The sequence below is a fragment of the Misgurnus anguillicaudatus genome, chromosome 13 (assembly GCF_027580225.2).
Source record: "Misgurnus anguillicaudatus chromosome 13, ASM2758022v2, whole genome shotgun sequence".
In the NCBI taxonomy this organism is placed as follows: Eukaryota; Metazoa; Chordata; class Actinopteri; order Cypriniformes; family Cobitidae; genus Misgurnus; species Misgurnus anguillicaudatus.
In genome coordinates this window covers 22,680,701-22,697,056 of record NC_073349.2, presented here as the reverse complement: position 1 = coordinate 22,697,056, position 16,356 = coordinate 22,680,701, and the positions used below count along the sequence as shown (strand labels likewise).

The window sequence follows — 16,356 nt, the reverse complement described above, 5'->3', positions numbered from 1 at the left end:
TGAGCGTTACATTCGCAAGTCATAAGCATAATACAACTATTTTAGATATTAACTAAGAATATTAGTCAACTTTATTATTGCTAATATTTTGAAATAAGTTTTGATGACGTATGCAACCGCGACCTCCGGAGGCTGCAGCCTTCGAATTGAGAAACGGCCCCTCTCTCTCTCTCTCTCTCTCTCTCTCTCTCTCTCTCTCTCTCTCTCTCTCTCTCTCTCTCTCTCTCTCTGAGTCAGAATTAGTCAGAATTAGCATAAACATGGAAATACTGGAATATTACAAGCAATTACGATACCTCCACTTTATTGTCCTGATGCAACCCAATATAGGCTATTCTCCACTGTCAATTTGTTCAGTGTTTGTTTAAAGTATGTGAGATGTGTTTTTATATGAAAGTTATTAGGGTTTATTCCTTTAAATTACTTTAATTTGATCTATTAAAAATATAAATGAGTTGGGTTCAAGAGAAAGAAAACACGTACAGAAAACAAGGAATTTAAAGTATCTTGACATTGTTACGCCATCTAGTGGCTATATTTTATTTTTTTGTCGAGACGACATTAAATTAACTAATTTAGCCAAATTAACACATTTCTGTGAAATTATGGCATTGTACTTTGTATTCATAAAACATATTTAGCTTCAGAGTGGCTATAAAGCATTTAATAAACAGTCATTATGCTTTCTGATATAACTACCCTGGACAGTAGTCATATTCAAGAAAAAACAACCATAGCCTTTATATATCGTTAGATTATAAATAACCTTTATGCCTGCCTTTTTGGTACAGACCTCTTTACATAACTTTAATGTAGCCCCGCCTCTTCTAGAGGTTAATATCGTGCGTTTGCGGAGGGCTATCCTTTACCAATAAGCTACTTTATCTGTCAATCACCTTTCGTCCCGCCTCTTTACGCTTTGAGTCCCACCACAGCCCTCCAATCCCATCTGTCATTCCGACCTGGCGAAATGTTCCCGCCCCCATGTCAGCCTTCCCAAACTGGGCGCTTGTTGTCTGTCCCAACAGAGAAAGGAGCGATCCAGCTTTGCGTTATTCAAAGGTAAAGTGCCACACGCGAGTTATTCAGCCCGTCACGCGCGATCGCGGTTAAATGACATGATTTCTGTAGCGTGGTGTGGTGTTTAATGGCATCAAACGGGTTGTTGAGTAATATGGTGTTTGTTATTGACCGCTTCGTTGGGATTGCTAGCGGCTAACGCGGGTCAAAACAGCTCGGGCAAAATAATACCGTCCACATTGGATATGAATTAAAGATGCCGAGCGAGGCAAGTTATTCATAGTATCAGTATTTGTTTGTATGTTTAGCAGGGCATAACTTAAATGTCATCGCACTCATCGCACGTATCACTTGTCTGTTGGCTAACGTTAGGCTGTTACAGTGCACCAGATTGTGTTTATGGTGTGTGTATGGTTGTATTCAGATAACGTTAGTTGTCCTGTTTGGGGAAATAAACACTGTGATCTATATGTAGTAATAGTGATATTTTATAACTTTTGATGTATACCTGGATAAACTAAATATGGACCCCTTGTGTTGATTTTGCACTTTGTACACCTGTGTGTGGGTAATGGAGAGAAAGAGAGAGAGAAAAGACTCATTCATCTGTTAGTTAGCAACAATGCAAGCTCATCTTATCTGAAATAAGCCATAGCAACCATTACTAAATAATCTAAGTTTATCCAGGGATCCCTTTTGTGTAGCCAGGAACTTCATTTATGTCCACTTGGTTGTCATAGTAACAGTAGGTAAGGTATCACCTCCCAGTGAGTTGCTAGACCAGTTGTTAGATTTATTCCCTAATTGTGTTGTTATAGTATTAGATGATTCATTTGAAAGCTTTCTTCTCAGAGTTGTTGGTAATTACTTTAAAAACAAATGACTGTATTTATTTAAAATTGACTGTATTTAGAGTCATATGAAGCCTGCAGCAGGCAAAGTAGACAGTTTACTTTGGCTCCTTTGCTTTCAAATCCACGGTTTATCTGTTTTCTGATCCCAAGTCAGGAACATTCACCTTTACACTCCTCTACTGAGCTCTACCAGTACCTTTACTCTGTGTGGTTATAAAACCGCTGGCCCACGTGCTGCTCAGTCGGCCAAAACGTCCTCAGAGGTCTGTTTACCACATGGGCTATTTGAATGTGTGATAGCTGTCACCTTGTTACAGTAAGTGTGTGCTTTGCCTTTACTAGTTCCAAGTAATTTGCATAAAGCTGTCCTCTGTTATACTGTCAATAGGTTTTTTTAAACTGCTTTGCATTTGGTGTTTTACATCAAAATAAGATCCTGAGATGTGATCCGGCGTTTTAATAATTTTCCCTTTCAGCCCCTTGCATTCCTGTTTCCCTGTGCTACCGTATAATTCCTGTATGGTATTTTTACCGTAATGAGGCAGACATTGTGAATCTCTATATTCGGTTGCTGTAATGACAACTCATTAAAGACCAACTCTCTCTTTTTGCTATGAGCCTCCATTGGCCATTAAAGGATTAGCTTGATCCGCCACTTTCATCAGATGGTTTTGCCAAGCACAGCTGTTTAAAACATGTGGTTGGATTTGTTCTTTCTAAGAGAAAAGAAGAAGGGTTAACATTAAAGGGACACTCCACTTTTTTTTGAAAATTTTTAATATTAATAAATGCTCATAGTAAATCATAGCATATTGTCTAAAACATTAGGTAGCACATTTGCGACCCATTAAAAATTAGGGTCGCAACGGCAGTTCAAAAGGTCGCATATGCAGTGTAGCTCCCTGTATTAGGGGTGTGACGAGATCTTGTGCGACGAGATCTCGCAAGATTAAATGTGTCTCGCGAGATTAATCATGTCACGAGATTTCTCGTGGAGGTGAAATGCTGGCAGTTTCTCAAATAAAAGACTGCATCCTTCGGAGGTCGCATTTCTAAACTGCATTAACATCACAAAGACTGTCTTATTAGAGATTAATAACAATTATAAAGTTTACTAATTATTTAGTTAATCGCAAATTGTTGTAATATGCTCATGACTTGCGAATGCTCAGTTAATTATCTGAAATAAACCTTGATGACGTATGCAACCTGCATATGCGACCTCCGGAGGATGCAGCTTTCTGTTTGACCCTTTTAGAGTGCATGCATTATATTCTGTCTTTTACTGCGTGTGCTTTTTTGTTTGGGTTTTCAATATTGTTCGTTTGGGAACTCGTATGAAGTCTGAGATGCGTTGTGTTTGTCTGTCGATCAGTGTCAGATGTGAAATCCCAGCAGATTAAAAATTTAAATGTTTTAATGTCTGCATGTTCTTGCTCAAAAATGACAGTGGCTATATCATTTCTATTGTAAAGAAATGGACATATATTAAATATTCAAATGGATTTAAACATTGTTTGGCTAAAAATAAGCGTTTCTCTGCCTAAGGTGAAAGTGAAGATAGCATCCGCGAAACGAGTCCACTATCGCCCCCTGCAGGCATTTGTTATAATACATACATAATGCTTTTTATTATAGACCACAAATGTAATGTGTTTGTTAATGTAATGTTGTTTAATGTAACTTGGTTTTAATACTTTATTTGAACCAATTATTATTGCATCTTCGTTATTATGTAATTTTAAAGGCTATTGCTCACTTGGGTCTATTTATTTTACTCAAAAATAAAATCAGTTAGCAAATTTTTAAGGACAGTCCTTGATTAGTTAAAACATTTAAAAATAACGTGATTTCAGTTTCTTATTCATTTATTTTATCATTGAGGATTTCTTAAAAAGTGTGAAAATATCGTCTCGTTCTCGTGAACCAAATCTCGTGTCTCGTCTCGTGCATTAAGTGTCTCGTCACACCCCTAGAAAATATGCTAATTTTCTAGCTCCCCTAAAGTTAAACATTTGAGTTTTACCGTTTTGGAATCCATTCTGCTGATCTCCGGTTCTGGCGGTACCACTTTTAGCATAGCTTAGCACAATCCATTGAATCTGATTAGACCATTAGCATAGCGCAAAAAAATAACCAAAGAGTTTCGATATTTGTCCTATTAGTTACATCGTGTACTAAGAGCGACGGAAAATTAAAAGTTGTGATTTTCTAGGCAGATATGGCTAGGAACTATACTCTCATTCTGGCATAGTAACCAAGGACTTTGCTGCCGTAACATGGCTGCAGGAGGTGCAATGATATTACGCAGTGCCCAAAAATAGTCCCCGGCTATTGAAAGTTACCAAGGGGACTACTTTCAGGCGCTGCGTAATATAATTTCCGTAAGAAACGCGCAAGACATTTCCTGGCATAGTGTTTGTAATGGTACTTCTTCTGTGACACAATTGGAGTTTCTGCACGAGAGCGCCCTCTGGCTTTTGGGTGTTCTGGGATTTCAACGTAATTCATTTAAATTCATTCATTAAGAAAACGTGCATTTGCACGAGTAATCGTTACAGCCATATCGGTACGGTCTGATATGACTTTGCATTTCAAACCAGCTGGCATGTTGTGCAGCAACCAAGCAGGGAGGAAAACCCTGTCTTTTCATTTTATTTTTTAAAATGACCATTTTAATAAAGGTAATTCTGAGGCTTGGACTTGCATGTTATCATCTAGTCCACTTAGTAGATAATACAGAGCTACATCGCCATTCATCACAAAATGATATGAATTTTGGTCAACATGACCCAGCCCTATCAGATACAACATAAACTTAATCGCTTTGTGATTCTCTGTTTTGATTTACAGATCACATTTAGGCTGAGGAACGATGCCTTCTGATTGACATCAACAGCAGCAACTCCATCATGAACAGCGAGGAAGAGTTCTATGATGCTGAGACAGGTGAAGAACGCAATGAGATTCTGAAAGTATGAGGTTTTGCACATAATTGACACTTCATTATCGAGCGAATCTTTTTTCCTGTCTCAGGTTTGGAATCAGACGACTCCTGTGAAGTCAGCTTTAAAGATGCATGCGTCAAGCAGACGGTAAACGGCAAAGTGCCGTCTGAGAATGGAGTTTGGGAGAGACGGTAAGCTGTCGAAATAATATCCAGCAGCAGGAAACTGAATCTTTATGTAATGTATTTATGTGTGTATCTGTGCAGAACTACTCTCCCAGCGCCCATGTACTCTAGAAATGACTTCAGTATATGGGGATTTCTGAAGAAATGCATTGGAATGGTGAGCATCTGCATTGATTCTTGCTAAACCTCAAGTTGAGAACCCACCAACGTGCTATCGCGCTGACCATTTTCCAAACCATTATCTTTTCTTTGGCAATGCATTAGGAGCTGTCGAAGATAACAATGCCTATTGTTTTCAACGAACCGCTGAGCTTCTTGCAAAGAATTACAGAATACATGGAACATACATACCTCATCCATAAAGCTTGTACACATTCGGACTCTATTGAGCGTATGCAGGTTAGTCCCTCATTTATCACATGTGTATAAAATTCATTGTGTCGTTCGAGGTGTTTATTAAACCTTGGCGCCACATTTTTCAGCTCGTTGCCGCATTCGCCGTTTCTGCTGTTGCATCGCAATGGGACAGAACTGGAAAACCTTTTAACCCTTTGTTAGGAGAGACTTACGAGCTCACGAGGTAGACTCTCTGTACATTAATCTGCTGTTGCATATCTACTGGTCTTTTCCATATACATGTAGCTCGTGTTTTATTTGTGTTCAGAGAGGATGTAGGTTACCGAATGATCTCAGAACAGGTCAGCCACCATCCACCAATCAGTGCCTTCTATGCGGAGTCACTGAATCAGGACTTCTCGTTTCATGGCTCTATCTACCCTAAACTGAAATTCTGGGGGAAGAGTGTGGAGGCGGAGCCAAAAGGCACTATGACGCTCGAACTGTCCAAGTAAGTTTTATATATATGAAGAGTTTGGTTCACAAAACGCGATAAACGCCATTTTTGAAAAGTATTATATCAGGTCAGTAGTTAAAAGTAAATTCTTAATTTTATGCAAAATCCAATATCCGCCGTGTTATTCTGTCATCTTTTTTCCCAAAATGCGATAAATGCCAATCCTCCTTTTTTACAGAACGCAATAAATCCATTTCTGAAATTACAGCCCACCAGTCACGCAATGTAAACAAACGGCGCGCTGAGTACGGAGCCATAGTTTTCCTCATCTACTTCGTGATCAACAAACAAAACAAAATAATACTATAAATATGGTAAAGATGAATGCACATTTATACATTGATTTAATAGATTTATAGCATTTTGAAATAAAAAACTGTCATGGATTTATTGCATTTTGTGGAAAAAATTATTCGTTTTTATAATAAATCTTTAAAAATCAAGTTATGGATTTGAATTTTTTATGTTTTTATAACCTAAAGATGCTATGTGAAAGTTTGTAACAGAAAATAGTGGTTTTCATCTTGTCACTTTCTTGGTATAGAAAACACGTTTTTACCGAAATTTGTCAAAATGGATTTATTGCGTTTTGGAACCAAACTCTTCACATATATATATATATATATATATATATATATATACCGTATTTTCTGGACTATAAGTCGCTCCGGAGTATAAGTCGCATCAGTCAAAAATGCGTTTAGAAGAGAAAAAACATATATATGTCACACTGGACTATATGTCGCACTGTACTATATGTCGCGCTTATTTAGAAAATGATTTCACAAAATCCAAGCCGAAGAACAGTTATTTAATCTGGAAAGGCAAGTTATTCAACTAAACAATAGCACAGAACAGCAGGCTGAATAGGTGTCCGTACATGTTAAAGTAACATAAACATTTATTTACACAATACATAATAGCATACAGAACATACTGAATACTGAGGCTGAATAGGCTAAATTAACACGACAAGCCAAATCAAGTTCAAAAAGGTCCCGAAGTCATTCTGCATCACTGAATCCATTGAATTACATAAATTCAGGAACAGCACAGAGCGGACTCTCGCGGCTGTAGACGGTAATGGTTTCTCTTGGTTCATATGAAATTATTTTGATCTATAAGTCGCACCTGACTACAAGTTCCATCAAACTATGAAAAAAGTGCAACTTATATTCCGGAGAATACGGTAGTGACATCACTTTAAGATGCTGTGGTCAGTTCTGGGCTTTATAGAAGAGCTTACAAAGCGTGAATAATGACTGGCACCTGTTTTCCCACAGGCACAAAGAAGCATACACATGGACAAATCCTATGTGCTGTGTGCATAATGTTATCCTGGGTAAACTGTGGATCGAGCAGTATGGAACAGTGGAGATAGTTAACCACAGGTATTGCGTGTCTTCATCTATTGGTTTATGCCAAATTGTGTAAATAGGAGTCAATAGAAGTATTCCTGTATTTGTGAAAACCCAGTTAAAGTCATTTTTTGTTTTCTACATAAAATCATCCTACTTAACATAAAGATAATTATGTGAAAAATAACCTTGATATCTTTAATATTGACAGAGTAAGTTCATGTCCAAAATTGTAATTAAAGTGAAATTAATGACATCTAAACTCATAATAAGGTTATGACACTTTAGCTTAGTTAAGTAACAGCATACAATTAATCAGACATCATTGTTCAGTCAATGAACTGTTGTGTCTTCTCTCTATTGGTTTTAGCACCGGGGATAAGTGTGTGCTGAATTTTAAGCCATGCGGCATGTTTGGCAAAGAGCTGCACAGAGTAGAGGGACATATCCAGGACAAGAGGTGAGCAGTCACTCGTGTCAGATGTCATCGGGTATATCTGGCTCACGGTCTGTTGAGTTTATGCTTCATATCTACTGCTTATGTCTCTTATCTCACTGAATGCTTTTTAAATGTAATTTAAAGGGGACATGCAAAATCCACTTTTATAAGGACATAAATGTTTGTTGGCAGACAACCCCACAATCCACCCTCTCCTTTTTTAATCCACATTAAACCAAAGCATCATGTCTCATTAGACATGCTGTTTTGATTCTCTCGTTAATATGATGTCACACAAACAAAGCCCCGCCACTGACTGACTCAAATTTTACCCAAAAGCTTTTCTAAATGTGTTTGGTAGCACATTGTAGCGCTAATGCGGCTAAAGATACTATTGTCCCAAACTGTATTTACTGGAATCAGATATATTTTAACCAAAAGCGCTCACTGTCTGTTGGCAAGGGAGTAAGGAAGAGTAGCTTATTTGCATTTAAAGGTACACCAATGAAAAGTTCCTTCCGCTTTTTTACTTCCACTCAAATAGGGGCATTTTAGACATGCTATAACAAAAATGATCTGTGGGGTATTTTGAGCTTCTATTTTGTGTGTCATTCAAATTTGGCTGGGGGTAATAACAAATTTTTCTATGGTGTTACAAACTCAGAACACATTCGCATTACACAGACATTTAATGTTTGCATTTTGTACAAATAAATTTCAGTAAAAAGAAGCGTCTGGTTATCTACGGGAAATGGACTGAGTGCATGTACAGCATTGAGCCAAAAGTCTACGAAGCCAATAAGAAAGCAGAGAAGAAAAGTGGAGGAGATTCTAAGAAACACAAGCAGGTAAAAACCTGTTTTCAACTCTGACTGTAAAGCCAAAATGTATTTTCTGTTCTGTTTTCACACGGTATTCTAACACACATACTCCAAAAGACTTCCACAATGGTCTTCATTAGTGCTGGGATGGATCGCAGTTGATCCGTGATCCATACTAATCATGACCCACGGTTAGGCTCGCATGTGATTCGCGGATTAATACGCAAATTAAATGGGAAAAGTTTATCATTTGCACGTGCTTCAAAGGCTTGGAAATGTAACATTTCAAGTGATTTTAAACAAATTAACCGCAAAAAGCGTTAACTACAACTGTTTCTGGATCAAAAGTGTTATTACGCCATAAAATATAGTTCCTTTTTTAATTCCACTTAGAAAAGCGCTACGTTTTATTTTGTACCACCAAATTTGCTCGTATAACTACTCGTCTTAAATAGGAAAAATGTTGATGTGTTTGGTCACTTCTAACTTTATCTCTGATTGGTACCATTGAATGAACGGGGCCAAGCCAAATGCCATCGAAGCGTCGCAGCGCGCCCCAGCGCCCACGTGCATGCACACAGACGACAGAGGGATGCACCAACAACTCCCAGTCAAGGCAATAACACATTTCAATACCGAAAATGAGTAGACTATTCCTTTAAAGTGAGCAGCTTTTGTATGCACACACGCACATGCGGTTAAATGTGTCCGGTACAGCTCCAGTCAGACGTGATCATCCCTATGCCCTTCAAAGATCATAACTCTTGATGTGTAAACTTCAGAGAAAGTTGTGGTGCTGTGTCTTATACTTAAGTTGATTAAAATACATTTGGTGAATAGAGCAATGAAAAAAAAGTAACGTTTTTATGTGGAGCGACTAAGTTTTAAGTGCACTCAAAAGTGCATACATGGAGAGATGCGTTTCAAAAAGCAAGCATACATAAAATCTTTCTGTTTGACAGGGCACATACAAGCAAAACGATCTCCAAAGTATTATTTTTCTAATAAAAACATTTCTTTATGTCTTAAAGGAATATTCCATTTTCTTAAAAAAAAAATCCAGATAATTTACTCACCACCATGTCATCCAAAATGTTGATGTCTTTCTTTGTTCAGTCGAGATGAAATTGTGTTTTTTGAGGAGAACATTGCAGGATTTTTCTCATTTTAATGGACTTTAATAGAGCCCAACATTTATTATTTAACTCAACACTTAACGGTTATTTTCAACGGAGTTTCAAATGACTATAAACGATCCCAAACGAGGCATAAGGGTCTTATCTAGCGAAACGATTGTCATTTTTGACAAGAAAAATAAAAAACATGCCCTTTCAAACCACAACCCCTCGTCCAGGTCCGGTCCAGCGCAACCCAACGCAAATGCGCAGTGACGCAGGGAGGTCACGTGTTACATATATAAAACGCAAATTTGCGGACCATTGTAAACAGTAAACTGACACAAAGACATTAATTAGTATCAGTTGACATACAACAACGTAGGAACAGTCCTCTTTCAACACATTTGTAAACACTGGGGCAGAGTTTCACGTTCGTCCTCTGTGACCTCTTGACGTCATGACGTATTGCGTGGGGTCACGCTGACGCATCACGACTGGATCTAGACGAGAAGTTGTGCTTTAAAAGTGGATATTTTTTATTTTTCTTGTCAAAAATGACAATCATTTCGCTAGATAAGACCCTTATGCCTCGTTTGGGATCGTTTATAGTCATTTGAAACTCCGTTGAAAAAACTGTTAAGTGTTGAGTTAAGTATTAAATGTTGGGCTCTATTAAAGTCCATTAAAATGAGAAAAATCCTGCAATGTTTTCCTCAAAAAACATCATTTCTTCTTGATTGAACAAAGAAAGACATCAACATTTTGGATGACATGGTGGTGAGTAAATTATCTGGATTTTTCTTTTAAGAAAATGGAATATTCCTTTAACTTTATGTATAGATTAGGCAGAAACCAGTCCCTGTTAATCTTAAAGAGACAGTAACCTCAATTAACCTACCTTAGTCTGTGTCGTTAATGTCAATTAAACAACTCAAGACAAAAAGAAAATCACTTCTGTAGCTCTAAAAATAATCATCATATTTAAAAAACATGAGTTTTGTGATCCGCCACACCCCTAGTCTTCATACATTCAGAATTACAGAGCATCTCAGAGGATAGAAGGGAATTTACTTTCTGAAATAGTTGCAGTACTGTGCCTTTCTTTAATCTTGCTTTGTGTTGTTTAATAGTTTAAATGGCTGTATCCATGTCTAATTAGGAGCAGGGTACAGGCGGTGAGGATGCAGATGAGATGCCAGATATCCAGGAGACGGTCACTATGATCCCAGGCAGCACATTACTGTGGAGAATTGCTCCTCGACCTCCAAACTCCACACAGGTTCCTAAACCAAATCTTCTTTTATTGCTACACATGCAAACACTGGGTGTGTCTAACTTTATTGATTCTGCTTAGATGTATAATTTTACCAACTTTGCCATGGCACTCAATGAGTTGGAGCCCGGCATGGCTGGAGTCATAGCGCCAACAGACTGTCGTCTGCGACCGGACATCAGAGCTATGGAGAATGGTGATATAGGTATGGAGAAGATCTTGCTTTCTCTTTTGACACACAGACCCTCATAAAGTTCTTGATGCTGCAATCTAGAACCTGTTTTTAAAGTCCCCATGAACTGGAAGTCATGATCGACTCTACTTCTATGCTGTGACTAGGGGTGCACCGATAAATGCCGATATACACTAATAATACGTGGCCGATAACTATTCTGAATCGCACAGCTGATATTATTCACAGCTATTTTATGTACTACGGCTTTTGATCAGTAAATACCTATCGATCTGAAATCACTATGAGTTTGAGTTGTTTATAACATGCATTTGAAAAAGCAACACTTGTCATACATAATCATTGTAGATATTCTTTATTATCATGAAAATACCTGAAGAACAGCAATTTAAGTATATCCCTAGGTTATTTCCTGGAGCTGCGCGTCATAGCTGCGTGTGTATGGTTTTTCGTCTGCAGCGCATATTGCATTTCTGCACGAAAGCGCCCTCTGGCTTTGGGATGTAGCGGCATTTCACCATAATTCATTGAGAAGCATAGCAAGCATCATCGGCCGATATATCGGTGCACCCCTTGTGACGTATTTCTGAGTGAAATAGTGGGCGTGGCTTGGGTTTTCCAATGTGCTTTGATTGGATATAGAAAAGTAGGCATTTTATTCAGAAATGCAACTGGCAGCAGACTGACACTTTGGAGGGGGCGGAGTTAATGGATGTTCTCGCACAAGCCGTCTAATTGATGTCATCAGAACATGATCGCCACTAGTGGGCAGAAGATTTTGATTGAAATTTATTAATTTTTAATTTAAGAGTTAAGAAAAATTGTTTAGAATAAACACTGTAAAATTGTCAATTTTGATTTCATCTGGACTTTAAATTTCAGACACTGCAAGTCAAGAAAAGGAGAGACTGGAGGAGAAGCAGAGAGCTGCCAGAAGAGAACGTGCTAAAGATGAAGAAGAGTGGTCCACAAGATGGTTTTTTTCATTAACAAAACCACCGTTTCAGGTTAAAAAGTAATTTTCCTATTTTGTAAACATGTCAGACTATTCTTCTATAACTCGGAGATCAATCAAAATATTCATGTTCACATCAAATTAAAGGCAGGGTATCTGATTTGATCCAGAAACAGTTGTAGTTATACTGGTTGAAAGTCTCCTCACATCCTGATAGCATATTTGTATAAATATATGTCATCTGTGAAAGGCGTAGGACCAAAAAAATTTCAACAAATCATTGAACTCAGACTGAACGCAATAATTGGACGCATGCAATTTTTGCTCCTCTTCTGTGAACGTGTTTTGCATGCCACTGCGCACCCTGTTCACACAGACCTCATACCTCATTAGCGCGTTCAAGTGCGCTCTGTAAACAAAAGCTAACAACCTTTCCTGCTGAATTGACAACCTGCACAAGAGCCACAAAACGAAAGACATTTTATGAAACAACAACGACAAAAATCCTACCTAATTGTAACACTTAAACTGTCTTGACTTATTTCAGATGGTTTCAGCAAGGCAATAATCCTTATACCGGAGCTGCGGACTGGATCTACAAGGGTGGTTACTTTGACAGGAGGTACTCTGATCTTCCAGACATCTACTGATTTGGTTGGAGCACTCGATCCATATCATTTCCTCTCTCTTATAAGCTCCTTTCATATTTCACCTTTTCATTTTTTTTGTTTGGCGGAACGAGAGATTCAAACGAATGTTTATCGGACAAAGCCTCTCCACACTTTTACTGTCCACTAGAATGTAAATTCAATGTTCGTGAGAATTTATTTATTTATTGCAAAAAGTAGGGAATGCCTTACGAAGTAATTCATGTTTGTTTTTTCATTTTGTCGTATGTTAGAGCTATTATGTGCAAACCTCAATATGTATGTAGACAATATAGTTGTTAGTTTATATACATAAGTACTTACCTTTCCGTGCGTGTCTTGCCTAGTTACACTCAGGTGTTTATTTTATTGGTACAAGCGCTGCAGTGCCGCCTGTATTAAATTCTGTTTGATTGTTGAACCGCGAGGCTGCTGAAGACATATTAGGAGATCATGTTAGCATCATTGTGTTTTTGATAGTGCTGGGCAAAGATTAATCGCGATTAATCGCATACAAAATAAAAGTAATTTTTGGCATAATATATGAGTGTGTGCTCTGTGTAATTATTATGTATATATAAATACGCACACACATTCATGTATGTATTTAAGAACCATTTAAATGTGTGTGTTATATATATATATATATATATATATATAATATAACATTTCTGAAATAAGTATATGTATGTGTGGTTAAATATAAATATACATAATAATTATACACAGCACAAACTCATATATTATGCCAAAATTACTTTTTTTTATGCGATTAATCGCGATTGGTCTTTGCCCAGCACTAATTAAAACTCATATTTTTATCATCTCGATAATATAAATTTCTTTTTTTTAGTAATGTGACCTCTGTTATGGTAGGCAGGATGTGCAAATATGTCATATATGATAATCTGCCAATCAGCAGGTGATTTTTGAGTACCTAATAAGGAAATTGAGCAGGTTTTCTTAGTCATCCCATCTCTATAACTGTACCGTCTCATTAATACGGCTCTCATCTCTATGGTGAGTTTATTAAAACAAATATTCTCATTCCTCACTCATTGAAAAATTTTAGTTTTTCGACAGACAAAAAATTAAAGCTGCTTATGAAAAAATGTTTACTTGGTTTAAAAATAGGTGTTTTTTTATTATAGAAATAACTTTCTAATACAACCTGACACCAACATTTTATTTTGTTTATGGTTGCCAAAGCGACTTGTAGAAACTAAAGCCATATAACTTATCAGGAAGTGTAATTGAATGAAACAGAGATGGGTGCTAATCCTTTACTTTTGTTTCTAAACTAACTGCTCACACATATCAGGTTGGTTTAGCTTAGTCCTCATATATATATATATATATACATGCATACCAAAAATGCGTAGTTTAATACAGTACATGCTTTGTTGCTTTTCTTCTTCAAACATGCTAATCGAAGACAAGAGCTGACCTCAGTGAATTGCAAAGACATCTTTGTCTTTTGTTTCAAAACTTTAAATGATACTGTGATTTTTAACACACACAAATCTCAGAAGCTATGCAAAGGATGTTTGTCTGTCTGTGAATTGTAAAAATGTGTCAATGAGCGCCACTGTTTATGTCAAATACTTTGGGTTTGGGCAAAGGTGTAAAGCATGTTAGTATGTTTGCATCAGCTATTTGGGATGAATGCAGTAAGAAATAACATTATCTTATTAGAAATGTTTATTGATCATCATCTATTGTGTAGCACAAGAGTATTTAACTTTACTAAGTAGTGTTTCATGTAGTGCATACAATTTCAAAAGCCAAGCTTTGGGCTATGCCATAATTTATAGGATATCTTAGTTAGCTTCAAATTATTTTATAAAATATATTGTGGCATGTCTAAACGAGCTAATCTCATTATTAATGCTTAAAAAAAAGAAATATTTAAACACTTTTCTTCACCAGCTCTTAGCTTTTAATGCCCTTGAACTTAGTATTGGTCACTATAAAAAGATTACACTCTTCTGCAATTGCTTCATGATATTGTGCCATCTTTGTTGTTGCTGTAGCGATCACATTTACATGAGTAAACCTAGTCACATTGAATTGTCTGTGTTCCTATTAGGCTTTTGACACTAGGAATTGTCGCCATTGTGAAACTCACTTCATAGATATAAGCCGGCTTTACCACCGTGGTGCTGTGCTGGCTTTACGTAATTGAATATGATACATTGTGACTTTTTACTACATTTGTATAGATCACCACAATTCATGACACAAATGCACTTATGAATCTGTCTTTATGATTCTGCTCATTTATAAATTAGCAATATTGTTAATGATATATGCGAGACCTCACTGAATAAATTCATAAAATATAAAGGAATTGACGAACATCAGATCAGAATTTTTGATAAAGCATTTAAAAGAAGTTCATATGTAAGATGGTTAGAAAGTTTGTGAACTACATATTGTTGTGCATTAATCTAAATGTGAACTGATCTTTCAGTGTCAATGATAAAGTGGATCTAATTAAATACAAAACAGAAAAGCTTTTTGTCTGCGTTTTCTTAAGTTTGTGATTGTAAAGGCTAATTCTTGTCTGTGGAGGTGTATTTTGGGCACCTTCTCCAACTATGTTCATGTTATTTATGTAAGATTGAAATAATAAACAATACTTAAAATAGGCTTGACGTTTTTTCTCCTTAAATATTGGTGATGTGATTGTGTTTACGAAGGACGTGGAAAGTGAAAGGAAGTCATATTATGATGAGAAATATAGGGGGACTTGAGTGTAAATTACACACTGATCTAGAGTTAAAAAGTACTGTTCTAAGTCTATCCCTATGGAGGCTTTTGGTGTGATTTTTTTATAATGGGTCATTCTACGGAAATGTCAATTTTTCTGTCCCTAGCCTTTACAGAAATATTACACTTGAAAAACACTTTAGGGTTACAATTTTTTTTATATTTTAAATTGAAATATGTTACTCGAACAATTACACTTTCTTGAGCCATCAATGTAGCAATATTTGATTTGTATTAATTAATTAGAATTCCAAGCACCACAGAAGTGCTCGTCCCCACAGTCATGTACAGAGGGAAAATGCGTTATTTAGAGATCAAAAACTGTGTCTCTCCATTTAAAATACAATAATGTGTCCATAACTATCAAATATATGATGTAAATTACATTAAAAAAACAAAATGCTAAATATTATAAAATATATAATGAAAGTAGTGTCACTGGTGTGATCTGGTGTGATTATGATTTTACTACCTTAGAATGAGACTTTTTATCTACATACACAGAGGGTCCCCTTCCGTGGAACTCGCCATTTTGTGCCGCCATGTTTCTACAGAAGCCCTTAACGGACAAACTTTTTTTTACTAAGTTGTCTCCGTTGATGACATGTTTTTCCGGTGGTGGCTACCATAGTTTCTCTATGCATTTCAGAAGCAAGAGGTGAGTACTGGACTGAGCCATTGGTTGCAGTCTGCAACCTCACCACTAGATGCCGCTAAAATTTACACACTGCACCTTTAAATAAAATCTTTCACATGATGATAATTTTAAATGCATAGAATTATGCTACACTTAAGAATTAAGCTTTAAAGGCGCTCTAAGCGAATCTGTGCGACGTCACTTTTTGTTGATGTTTGAACTGTTTTCAAACAAACGGAGCGAAGCTAACTCCTCCCCCTCCCTTCCGTGTTTTCATGAACGC

General features: G+C 36.8%; 1 protein-coding gene across 2 annotated transcripts; it reads left to right on the top strand.

Annotated features, from left to right (window-relative positions):
* Window positions 1-908: 908 nt before the first annotated feature.
* Window positions 909-15,316, top strand: osbpl2a (oxysterol binding protein-like 2a). 2 transcript variants are annotated; one of them, XM_073875413.1, is made up of 14 exons: window positions 909-1,062; window positions 4,728-4,823; window positions 4,911-5,013; window positions 5,089-5,164; window positions 5,272-5,406; window positions 5,490-5,587; window positions 5,672-5,854; window positions 7,144-7,251; window positions 7,589-7,678; window positions 8,379-8,505; window positions 10,756-10,875; window positions 10,951-11,074; window positions 11,945-12,042; window positions 12,572-15,316. In XM_073875413.1, exons 2-14 carry the CDS (start codon window positions 4,787-4,789, stop codon window positions 12,665-12,667), a joined length of 1,395 nt encoding a protein of 464 aa, XP_073731514.1. In that variant the 5' UTR covers window positions 909-1,062; window positions 4,728-4,786; the 3' UTR covers window positions 12,668-15,316. The 2 variants fall into 2 exon arrangements, with proteins under 2 accessions (XP_073731514.1, XP_073731515.1); XM_073875414.1 differs by lacking the exon at window positions 909-1,062 and adding an exon at window positions 1,500-2,190.
* Window positions 15,317-16,356: the final 1,040 nt, after the last annotated feature.